Genomic DNA, 12,593 nt, shown 5'->3' on the forward strand with positions numbered 1-12,593 from the left:
TTTCGGGTCGTTGCTTGCGCTTCCAACATCTTCGTTTCACACCACCGAGTTGCAACGATTGTAGACGGCGCCGGCGAGGAAACAGAAAAGTTAAGATTTTCCTCAATAAGAAAGTGCACTGGAGAAGAAAATATATTAATCGATAAAGTTTTTACCCCTGAGGTCCGATACCTTCACCTGAAAAAGCTCAAGTCCAAACTTGTCACCATAATCCAATTGGACCGACCTTTGCTCAAAAGTTTAAGCCAACGAATTACTAGCCAACTATGATGTATTAACTTCTTTACACGATATCAATTTTCCGATGTGAAACTTTTTTTAATACGACTCGCACGTGCATCTCAACAGTCTTTTGTTGCGTTCTATCCTTATAATATAGGAGCATGGGTGCATATGATTGGTCAATTTACGATTGACGGCGATTTCAGACTCATTTCACATGGCGCATAGATAGGACTAGGGGTGTGCAAAAGAATCGAGACCCGCCCGGACCGCTCGGAACCACCTGAAATCGGATCAGAACCAGTGGTTCCCAGTTCCAATTTTTTGGAACCGGTGGGTACCGGTCCGTTTCCCATTTCCCGATGTGGAACCGCCCACCTGGACCGGACTGATAATATAATAATAATTTTTTTAAAAATTTTTAATTTTTAATTAAAAAATCTGACAAAAAAAATTAAAAAAATTAAAAAAATTAAAAATAGGAGAGTTGTTGTTTTGTTTGCTTGCTGACTATTGTGAGCTTGTGGCAAACTCCCACGTGTGATATATAATATAGGCTACGGATGTATTTGATGTGAAGCTTGTGAAGTTGTGAACTTTGTGACGAATCTTGTTGTGATGTGTAATTGAATTTTGTGGCAAATCTTGTTTGTCACTGTTTTTGAGGGTTTTAGGCTTATTCAATTTGTTAGCTTAAATGAAAGCCTCTTGACTCTTGAGGCTTGAGCAGGTTGTATAGAAGCTTGGAAAGTTGTAGATGGCAGTTCTACATCAGACCATTTTAGATGGAAGTGCATGACTTCTGCATCAGACTAGTGAAATCAAATGCCAAAGTAGGGGTGTTCTATGTACACTGAAGATACATCACACATGTGCATTAAGGTAAGTCAAAGTAGCATGTGGTGAACACAACTCACTAGCGGGCAAGAATTAGACCGGTCCATTTTTTGATTTGTCCAGGAAAACTTAGTGGGACTGGTTCCATGGATCCACCCGAGAACCGGACCGCCGGTCCGGCCCGGTTCTCTGGTGGGTCCATGGACCAACGGGCAGTTCTCGGTTCCAATTGTTTGGAACTAGTCCTTAGCGGGCGGTCCACGGTTCCGGGGTGAGAACCGCCCACCCGGACCATGCTCACCCATAGATAGGACCATATCGCGATGCACGTTCAGACAATTCTGGGTTGGCAGCATCCTATATTCGGGTCGGGGCAAATCTACTTGGCCCGTTCCCGAAAACAAATAAGATCGAAGACCTTGAAAACGAACTGTTCGAGAAAGAAAAAGGGTTACACTAGTGGCCATCCTTCTTAAATGGGAAGAGGGAGATGGGGAGTTCGAATCCCCACCTTCTCAGGGGGGTGGGAACGTTCAGTTTCAAGTATAGGGTTCGACTCTCACGTTCTGTAAAAAGGCGAGGTAAAAATTTGAAAGTGAATTGAGACTTAAAATAGGACAAGATAAAAGAAAAAAAAGAAAAGTCAAAACATGTTATTTTTCACTTCTCCCGTAAAAAAAAAGCTCGTGCTGATTTCTCTTTCTACTGACACGAGTCCGATCAAGTACGTACGTGTCGGATCATAACGCCACAAACGAAAGTTACAACGTCGTTTTCGTGTTACCTGGTCCCCTGGGCAATTGAGAGAACAGCAGCAACGTGAAAAATGCGGATAGAATTACGTGCACGATGGCTGATTCCTCTGTGGCCAATGAACGAAGTCATCAGATGATTGGTGGGTGGGTCGTGAATTATGCAACCCAAATGATTGGCTTTTGATCATATAAGATAAAATGATGCCAACAATTAATGTGGAAAAATTGTCAAAGAAATACTAAACCTATCGTGCGACGACGGTCAATTGAGTTATTGACCATTCAGTTGTGCTAATCTAATCTTAAACATTTTGATGATTTATCAATTTAGTCATTCCGGTCAATTCTGGCCGAAAATTGCTAACATGGCAATCTAATTGGCGCTGATCGTCCTATGTGGCACGGCCGACGCCGACGTGGATAATTTTTAAAATTTTAAAAATTTTTTTTTTTCCTTTCATTTTCTTTTCTTTTTTCTTTTTCCCTTTTTTCCTTCGCTGGCCATTGCCGAGTCTCGTTGATGGCTAACTGACAAGGGGGGCCCTTGTCAGCCCAGGTGCGGGCGTCCCTTGCCCGAGCCCGGCAGAGGGAAAAAGGGAAAAAGATAAAAGAAAAGAATTCATGAATTGCAAAAATTGTCCTCGTCAGCACTCACCATGTCGTGTAGGAATGTTTGGCACTAACTAGATTATCATGTCAACGATTACAGGTTAAAATTGACCGGAATGACTAAATTGACAAATCATCAAGAGTTTTAAGATTAAATTGACAAATCATTAAAATGTTTATACCTAAATTTGCATAATTGAAAAGTTAAGTCAGAAGGTTTATAACTAAATTGACACAATTTAAAGGTTCATAACCGAATTAAACTGCTATAAAATTATTTTAAGACTTTTTGGATAATTTTTCCCAATTAATGTCAGATTATGAAGGTAGATTTAGCATTTTCTCAATTTGATTCCATCTTTTTCTACGAGTCAAAGGTATGACCGTAATTAACCAATTATTTGGAAGAGAAGAGAACTAGAACAACAACTAAACAACCCACCATCGCGACCCTTCTCTTATACATGAGTTTTCTAGGACAGGAATCGAACCCACAACCATCGATTCCCGAAATGGTTGGGTCAACCTCAGGATGGGTTCCCATTGAGATTTTGTTGTCCACTTCTTTTTCATAAATTGAAATGCCTTTTACTTGGCATATTCCAAAGTTCATCTTCCTTCGTCCCCGCACAGCAAGTAGTGCAAGAATTCCAATTTTTTTTTCAAGAATTAGACAATGGAATTGAAGGTAAAAGAAGGAACCAAAACACGCATAAAAGGCATTGTTAACTTTCACGAAATAGTGAGCGCCCACGCAATACATGGACATGCATGTATGAACAAACATCACTATTTCGATTACCATGATTACTGTGTTACAAGTACAATACCGAATTGGGGAATATATTCTTCTTTCTGTCACCTTCTGTGCTCACAATCCAATTGAGAATCCAACCCAGATGTCATATTCTTCCGGTCAATTCATCAGAATAGGAAATCCTTTGGCTTGTCCCATGCATTTCCTCCTTATGACCTCTTACATTTTCATTGGATTTATGTAGTAATCCGCTGCAAATATATCGCTTGACTCGTTTGTTACCGGTTTAAAATTTTAGGAAAATTTGTTTATCTACATTATATTAGAACATGGACAATGGTCCAAAAAGTCCTAAACCTATTGTACATCAATCAATTTAGTCATAAATCTTTCAATTATGCCAATTTTGTCTTAGACTTTTTGACAATTTATCAATTTAGTCCTAAACACTTCGTTGCGTCAATTTAGTCTTAAACCTTTTGAAGATTTGCCAACTTAGTTATAAACATATTACTTAGATATTTGGCCAGAATGGCTAAATTGACAAATCGTTAAAAAAGTTTATGACTAAATTGGCCAAATTGAAATATTTAATACTGAATTGGTATAAATACAATAGATGTAGGACTTTTTTTTGGTAATTATCCCCAAAACAATGCAAGACGAAATCGCTCATGTTCTCGCTATTCCGGTGCTCAACTCGTGCAATGCGTAATCAATCATTATTTAAGCAAAGTATTTGACTTGTGTATAAGATCCCCTTCGTCCTATGGACGTCGTAAACGGGCTCGAAAAAAACGTAGTCCCAAGATGTCGACGACGTACTTGCACACGCCACCTTCCGAGTCGGTGGCTCCTCGTTCGTTATTCACGATCTCTTTTAAGTCGATTCAATTACAATTTACAAACCAACGGAGTCGTCGGAGAATTCCGACTTTTGCTTTCTGAACTTCTGACGCGCTCCCCAAATTAAATTGAATTCAAGGTAGTTGAACCTCGTCTCACCAACTCGCCTTGGACCAGAAAACATGTATACAGTAATTCTCTCCTAACAACGTATTGCCCGGTTGGTCATTTTGCTCCCTTTTTCTGTGGGTATATTTTATCTTTTATTCATGCAATAGATGTGCACTTAATTTCGATGCATTTGCAGGTTTTTTTTTTTTTATAGGTTTTGCATGCCTTTCGTTCTTCGTTTGCATCCTCAAAGGGCGAGGGCTAGGGCTAGGGCGAGGCCCTACATAGTTATAATTTAGGAGTCGGAACGTTCAAAACCTACTAAAGTGGCGTGAGCCAATTGGTATTTTCATGTGTCCATGTCGAATGATTATTGTCTATTGAAATAATTACCACGTTACGATAGTTTCGTCATTGAGACGGCAAGTTAGCGTATTACCGCAATAACCCTATTAAATTAGATTTTAGTGGTGAATGCCAAATAGTTTCGCCAATAATATACGGACATTTTCGAGCCATGGCCGCCCTTTTGAGTTCAAAGCTCATCCAACTGAAGGCTCTATTTGTGTCGCGGAAAATGAATGATTTTAAAAATATTTTCCTAAAAATGATCATTTGTATAGCTTAAAAAAATCAGTTAGTAATTTTTTTTTCATTATCGACAACAATTAATTACAAAATATTCCAAATCATCCATTTTCTGTGAAACAAACGGACCCGAAGAGTCATGAAGTGGGTGTCATCCAATCACTTAGGACATAATAGTCCACTATGATAGTGAGATTAAAGGGAATGTATAAAATAATGTAAAACAACGGCGCGAAAGGGAGTACCAAAACTACTAGCCTAGGCTTCGACCGGACATAAAAATACATAATAAGAGAGGCGAGTTGGACTCAGAATCTCCTTTTCAGATGTCGCACGAAATTTTTTATCGGAGCACCATCAATTAATCTGTAAATTTAAATTATTAAACGAAAGCGTGATCCGATATTAAAATGCTTTTAACGACCTTTTAAATCTTACCCCATCGTAAATTATAGGTTCCTTTTGTTAGATGGAAAGTGACAAATTCGTTCGTCCTCATTTCTTCTCGTTCTTGTGCTTCCTTTTAAAGCATGAAATCAACGCTAACTCCATGATGATCGTAGACCGAATCAATGCTCGATACGAATATAATTACTACTTGATCATAAAGATGGATGGCCATATCTTCGCAATCTCAATTTAATATGGGAAGAGATGCTTCTGCTTCTTAGCATCATATACATTAATCAGCTTCGTGATCAAGTGCTATGAACAGAATCTAATCGCACGACCGGTGTCCGTACATTCGCAAAGCTGCGTATCAACCAAAGATCTACTAAGGCCCCGTTTATTTTGCGGAAAATGAACGGTTTGGAAAATATTTCCCTAAAAACGGTCGCTTGTATCACTTCAAATAGTTAGCCGACGAAGAATGCTTTAATTATCGACAACAATTTATGCGTAAAGATTTTCATGGACAATGAAATTTTTTTTCGTTCATTCATTTTGTAAGCGATATGAACTATTAATTTTAGGATAACGTTTTTCAAAATATTCACTTTTCACGAAACAAACAGGGCTTAAATCAATATTTAGCTTTTATCGAATCAAATTGTAGAGGCAAGTGTTAGTTTCTCGACCTATCAGCCACTTGAATATTTCCCTTTACCTTTACATTATACCTATGACTTGTAATTTTGATACCAATCAGGTGAAAAATATAGAAGCTAAGAAATTTTTTTTTTATTGAGAACTTTTTTCGCATGAAATTTGCGATGCTCGAATCATCGACTTGACAATGAAATTATCGTGTTTCGCATGAACTTCACGGATGAAAGCCCGACACGTCACATATGCTGGACAACATACTGTCGACTTTGTCTCGATAACCTTAGTGATTTTTTTTAATCAACCTCGACCCCGAGTTATTATCGTAATCGGGATCGATAATCGATGGCATCAATTCTCATCAACTTTCGGCTTTTCGACAATGAAGTCGGATTGCGCCGATAGAACTAAATAAAAAAAAAATATTGCTAAATAAATGAACAAAGCAAAGAGAAAAGAAAAAAAAAATCATTTGCTAAATCCACTTTTATTTATTCTCCACGAAGGGGGATCGAATTTGTGCCCTCCCAAAAACCAAAAATCAAATCCGATCCGATCCGATCCGAACCGAGCCAAAACGACGACGAATGGGGAATGGGAACGTGTGGCTCCCACACAGCCAGCCGACCTCCAAAAGCATGGGATATGCTCCTCCTCACCATATGGAGCACATCCAACGCCTCACCCCACCGCACGTCACTCCCCACGTGTCGCGCGGGGGGGGGGTCCCCACGCTCCCCGCTACCTCACCGCCCCGTCACCTTACCGTCCTGCCCCGTCGCGATCCGAGACGCGGAGTCCCTGGTCCGTCGCAGACGGGGGGGGACCTCTTTGGTCACTCCTTGAATTCTCCGAATTTTTCTTTTCCTCTTTTTTTTCTTTTTTTTTTCTTTTCCTCTTTTGGTTTATCGTCACCGTCAAATGGAATGACGGTAATGATAAAAGAAGAAGAAGAAGAAGAAAATAATAACACAAATAGTCTTTTAATTTTGGTTCGATATGTAATGTAATCCATAAACTTTTAATTTGTTCGATTTAGCCCCTAAATTTTAACTTAATGTTCAATGTTCAATATGGTCATCGGACTTTTGGTATATGTTCATTGTAATTTACAAACTCTATGAAAGTGTTATATGTAGTGCATGAACTATATGAGAATATACAATATCGTCCATGAACTTGAATTAATGAACTGACTACATTGAACATTTTCGTATAGTTCAAGGATTACAATGAACATGTATCAAGAGTCCTGTGATGGCATTGAACGAATCAAAGGTTTATGGATTACATTAAATATTAGGCTAAAGTTCATAGATCATATTGAACAAATAAAAAGTTTATGGATCACATTGCATATCGGGCCGAAGTTCGGGAATTGTTTATGTCGTTTTCTCTGAAAAGATAAATAAAATAGTAAAGGAGAGAAAAAGGGAGGAGAAAATGAGTTTCTTTTCACCAAAATCTCTCTTCGCGTGCTCCTAACACCCACCACTTAACTTTGTCCCCCAAATTGGACTACTAGTATCTCAAAATTCCACGAGATCATCATTAATTACATTTCCAAAATGGCATGAAAAGTGAAACCTTTTCGAATGAGGACATTTAATTATTGTAAAGGGTATTTTGGCAACTAGCGTATCCGGAGCTCCCGGTAATTATACTTAATAAGGAAATGTTTTTAGTTTGCATATCATTTATTTCAAATCACCCGTACGTTGGAAATGAATCCCCTGCTGTAAATCTGCCGAAGCAGGCATGTTACTTAGTGCCCTGGATTCCTGTTTACCCATATCACGCACCGTAAAAAAGATGATTTAACGGCAACCATAACTCGCGCGGATCCTATGATACGATACATTCCACGACCACGCCGACGAGCATCACGAGCAAGTTCAGGGTGATCCAACTAGGACTTACTCTTTTTGGTCCCGCCCATCTTTTCTGGCTCTAAAGATGGTTACTTCCGCTCCGTAACGTTAAGTACCATCGAACCCCTCTCTGGACCCAAAAAAAGAAAGAGCGTCGCTTCAAAGCGATCGGGAAAGCAAAAGCGCGCTCGCTATCGCGATCATCATACCTAACCGTCGCCCGACGGGTGCTTCATCGTGGACAAGATCGCGCTATTTATATCAAGATTAAGAACGTTTGTTCTATGTCAATTTGTTTTTTTTTTTTTTTGGGGCCCATAATTTCTTCTCCCGGGAAATAATTTTTTCTTTTTTTTTGTTTTTGCCTAGGTTGAAAAAACGAGTCACCCGCTATTAATAAACGACGGACGGAGGAAAAGAAAAGAAAAAAACTCATTTTTCCTTCCACACAGAGGAAAAAACCACGAGAGCGAAGAAATTTCTCTCCCTGCCTTTCGCAGCACCTGGTATTTTGTGCCATTTCTTCGCCATTTTTCTTCCCCCCTTTTCCCCATTTCCCTTTCCTTTCTTTGTCTTTCGTGGGTCGGACCGAACGGGAAGAGAGATAGGAGCTGCAAGTCTCCCGATCATTCTCTCTCATCGATCCCCCCTCCTCTTCTTCTTGCAGTGTTTTGTTTTTTTTGGCACCCGGCGTTTTGCTCTGCTGCTTGGCCGGGGGCAGAAATCTCCCGGTGAACTTTTCCGGTGGGGGTGGGGGCGGAAAAGAGGTTTGCATTGCTTCTGGGTTTTAATCCAGGGACTCGCATCTGCCCCCCTCTGTTTCTTTGCCTTTCCTGGTTTCGTCGGATATCGATTCTTGGAATTCCTTTGGACCTTTCTTGATCGTCGGTCGAGCGCTGTATCCCTCGTCCGACGTATCGGTCTCGCTCATCGGCGATCGCCTTGGGCGCATCGGGGAAAAAGTCAAATTTCTAGACCCCCGAGCGTGAAATGATTTAAAGTCAAATTGCAGCTATTGGGTTGGGTTTTGGTCCTCCTTTTTTTTTTTTTTTTTAATGGGTCGCCTTTCCCGATCGATTGCCTGAATTTGGATTGTTGGGTATTCGTCTAATCATCGGACGGAACCGGCTTTTGGGATTTCTGGGTCTGCGTCTGCTTCTAAACTACGTTAGTGTTCCTGTTTACCCGATTGTTTGGTGAGCTGGGGAGAGAGGAATTCAAAGCTACCCCCTCGAAGTCGCTTCTGGGGTGTTTCGAAACCGCATGAAAATCGGATTTTGATAATCCCTGAGGACGTTTGAGCTTCCGGAATACTGACCCGAAGCTGTTCTTCCGGTTCTTGGCCTTGCGACGTTCGATTCTTGGCCGCCTGAGTTTGAGCCATGGCCATGAAGTCTGACTCTCTGGATTTTTGGAGGCATTACTTTAGGACCGCTAGCTGCGATATATTCGATATCATCGACCGCGCGATCATGGTGGCGGCCTCAGATTGCCCGAAGGAGTTCAGATTGAGGAGGGATCGCATCGCGGAGAGGCTGTTCACGTGCCGGTTGACCCGGTGTTCGGGCTGCGAGCGGGTCGAGTTGGTGGTGCCGGGTGGGGATGAGGATGATGGGTTGGAGGGTGGGATTGCTGGGGAGGGGTGTGACTTTGAGGCTGGTGGGAGCAAAGAGAGCAAAGTGAATAGCAGTAGGGATGATCATGGTGAGTTGTTCATGAACCAAGAGAGCAATTACAGCTACGGAGAGGCTGAGGCACTCACCGATGTAATGGAAGAGGAGTCTCAAATTCTTGCAGAGGTCCTGAGAATCAAAGAGATTTTGCTCAACAGTGATGAGGAGGTAAAACCTCTCTCCAGATTATCTTTGCAATGGGCTGATTGTTAGCATTCTGGGAATTGCATGATTCCTTTTTGTCATCTCAATCTGACACACTTGCTTTGACGACATAACAGTCTGGATCAGCGCTTTACGAATCGTTGAGGCGGCTCCAATTGATGGCTCTAACTGTGGCTATATTGAAGGTTTGGTTCATTGGCTTTTGTCCTGAATTCTATGCAGTTCAAAGGCTTGTTATGCTTAGTTACTCCTTTTCCGGCTCTCCTGGGCAAGTTTATGAGGTGTTAACATTGTTGGTTCTATGCAGACAACTGGGATTGGGAAAGCTGTTAATCCTCTAAGGAAGCACAGGTCAAAGGAGATCAGTCGCCTTTCTCAGACTCTTATTATGTAAGATTCTTGTTGAAAAAGAACATGAATTGGAATCTTTTGACAGAATTGAAATTTGTTTTCCCTTCCTTGCGATGCATTCATTATGTTTTGATTTAGCTCTTGACGAGTCTGGTAACTGACTCGTGTTTTCAGAATTTGTACGTGTGCTAATAATTGCTTTATCCTTTAGTGCTTCTTATCAGTGGCTTCTGTTTAGATAAGTTTGGCTTTGTCAATAGCTTTGTTCTATTTATGTTGATCATGCCTTTTGAGACAGAAGTTAGGAGATAAATAGTTGTCACAAGACAATAGCTGGTAATCCAAATTCTAGTGACTCAGTAATGGAAGAACCGAGCATTCATGGCTGGTAAATGGTGAATGTCTCTACCAATAGTTTTCCGAAATGACGGCCTTCAGTTTTATTGGCATTGATATCATTCCTTTTCTGTATTCCTATTGGATTGTATCAAAGTGGTATTGATTCTCATTTGCAAGACCAATTTTTCGATTATTTATTTTTTGTTGCAGGGCGTGGAAGACTATGGTGGACGAGTGGATGCAGGCTGCGCCGCCTGCTGGTACGGCTTTGCTTCCTACTTTCTGATTGCTAAGAAAAGATATGCTAGTTTTTCACGTCCCTTGCACGGGTTCTAAGTCCTCATTTATTTTGTGAGAGCAGGGGGTACCCCTGATTCTGTGAACCCGTCAAGCGATGATGAAGAAGAGGAAGAGGAAGAGGAAGAAGGACTTCCTTCTCCGCCTTTGGATGAGGGAGCGTTTTTCACTCCTCAAACTTCTACAATGGAGCTATCTCGGGTAAAAATGTCTTCCCGTATACTAGAGGCTTTTTTATTTGTGGAAGTTCATTGCATCTGAACTTATTAGCTCTGCTTCTTTGCATGTCCGGTGCTTGTTCTTTTGTGCAGTTCTTCGATGGCATGGATGACGACGGAAGTGAGTAGAATTTTATTCACTCTATTGCTACTTGGTTCTTTCGTTGGATCTTTTCTTAGATTAATTTCTGTATAAATGCTTAATTTTCCAGATCCTCGCACTGGCGGAGAATCTGCCAAGAACCGTGAAAACGGAAGAAAGCCGTCCCAAGAGAAGCAAAATGTGAGCGAGCAACGAAGAGAGAGAAAGCCAGACAGCGTGAAAGACAGTCTCAAAGATAACAGGAGTCAACATTTGAAGAAGCGAGAAGACGTTATGAAGCCAAATAGACCCCTAAACACTAATGCTGGGCAGGCTAGACATACAAATCTCAATGCAGAGCAAAAGGTCAACAAAGAGTCCAAGCTCCAGCCGAGAAGATTGGAGAAGGCTTCTGCACAGAGGAGAATGGTCGGTAATCAGAAAGATGTAAGGATGCGTCTCAAGGTTTTGAAGTCTGTTGCTTATAAAAAGCATTGTCTGATGTCATTGTTGTTTCCTTGTCTCTTAGGACGCCAAGTATTCAGAAGAAGATGCAGTCCAAATGAAACTTGAAGCTACGAAGAGGAAGCTCCAGGAAAGTTATCAACAGGCTGAGAACGGTATGCGTCCTTGATTTATGTTTTCATTTTGTGGTTTTTGGTTAAATCCTGCATCCAACTTATGAATTTGAGAGAGGGAACTTTTAATTGTGCGGGCGGCAACGGTTGGAGGCGCGTCATTAAATTTTGATCTCAGTATTTAAAATAAATTTTCTCTTGTTCGGCCTTATCTGGAATTAATTGCGCCACTTTCTTTCCTGAACAGCCAAGAAGCAGCGGACTATACAGGTAATGGATTTGCATGATCTCCCGAAACAGTCACTTGGCCATAGAAATCTACACATGAGACCTGGGAATCAGAACAGGCATTGGGCAAATGGATGGCGCTAGTTTGAAATTTTTCCGCTCATCGTGCTGGAGAGCCTTTGCAAGTACTTTCCGTCATGAAAGCTAGTGAGAGATGACCGCTAACGACACCTGATTGATCATGTTGTTGATCATCGAATGCTGCTGATCGAGCTTTCACGCAGCGCAAGTCTCAAGAAAGCTTTGGGATTCCTTGGTTCAATATGACATTCCTTGAGGTACTTAGAATTAGGATTTTACCTTTACGGGTTTCCATCAGAATTGGGAGGTGTATCTGACTTTTCCGGTAATTGGTTGGATCGTGACCAGAAAGACGATTGTAGAGAACTCTAATTTACGTCATCCCGGTCGACATGTATATCTACTGGTCTCAAACATTTGTTCTCGATTTTCTTCTCAAGATGGGGAGAGCATCGATCGTGCCTTTTGAGCCGGCATGCATAGAGAGCTTTGCATAGAATAAATCCAAATTGGAGGATAACGTATGAGTTGTGAACTTCTGTTTATTGCCCATGTTCCATGACAAGTTTGGACATTCTTGATATGCAGTTACATCGCTTTTACCTCATCTTTTCTGTCTGTGCACTACTCTTATTTCTCTTGATACCAACAAGATGATTTGTGACCTTGACCTTTTAGTTTTCTTGTGAAAGAAGGAACCGACCCATGTTTGCTTATTTTCAAAGAAAACCAAGAAAATTTGTTAGGCAAAAAAAAGAACACCAGAGATGGATTGATTCCGATGCAGTTTCAAGGTCCTACGTAAACGTTCGCAAAGAAGATGGTCGGGGAGGCTCTGGATTGTCGAAACACGTGCAGCGATCTTCGCCGGCTGTGTCGACCTTTTTCCCTCTCTCCGTTTCATATTCCTCCACTTTGACGCCTTCCTCAAGTCCAAC

General features: G+C 41.1%; 1 protein-coding gene across 2 annotated transcripts; it reads left to right on the plus strand.

The window, feature by feature from the left end:
- The first annotated feature begins 8,404 nt into the window (after positions 1 to 8,404).
- LOC115674783 (probable mediator of RNA polymerase II transcription subunit 26b) lies at positions 8,405 to 12,255 on the plus strand. Of its 2 annotated transcripts, none has more exons than XM_056302301.1 (9): positions 8,405 to 9,484; positions 9,598 to 9,666; positions 9,789 to 9,871; positions 10,382 to 10,431; positions 10,533 to 10,669; positions 10,780 to 10,807; positions 10,899 to 11,197; positions 11,298 to 11,388; positions 11,594 to 12,255. In XM_056302301.1, the coding sequence occupies exons 1-9, from the start codon at positions 9,026 to 9,028 to the stop codon at positions 11,716 to 11,718; spliced, it is 1,341 nt and encodes a 446-aa protein (XP_056158276.1). In that variant the 5' UTR covers positions 8,405 to 9,025; the 3' UTR covers positions 11,719 to 12,255. The 2 variants fall into 2 exon arrangements, with proteins under 2 accessions (XP_056158276.1, XP_030453154.2); XM_030597294.2 differs by having other exon boundaries at positions 8,408 to 9,484; positions 10,899 to 11,215.
- The last annotated feature ends 338 nt before the right edge of the window (positions 12,256 to 12,593 follow it).

The sequence above is a fragment of the Syzygium oleosum genome, unplaced genomic scaffold (genome assembly GCF_021117445.2).
Source record: "Syzygium oleosum isolate NSW1041296 unplaced genomic scaffold, Sole_v2.1 Sole_v2.23, whole genome shotgun sequence".
Lineage (NCBI taxonomy): Eukaryota > Viridiplantae > Streptophyta > Magnoliopsida > Myrtales > Myrtaceae > Syzygium > Syzygium oleosum.

Coding starts and splice junctions, on each gene's coding strand:
- LOC115674783 (XM_030597294.2), top strand. CDS start 9,026: ATGGCCATGAAGTCTGACTCTCTGGATTTTTGGAGGCATTACTTTAGG. Junction 9,485..9,597: donor TGCTCAACAGTGATGAGGAG/GTAAAACCTCTC, acceptor ACGACATAACAG/TCTGGATCAGCGCTTTACGA. Junction 10,808..10,898: donor TGGCATGGATGACGACGGAA/GTGAGTAGAATT, acceptor TTAATTTTCCAG/ATCCTCGCACTGGCGGAGAA.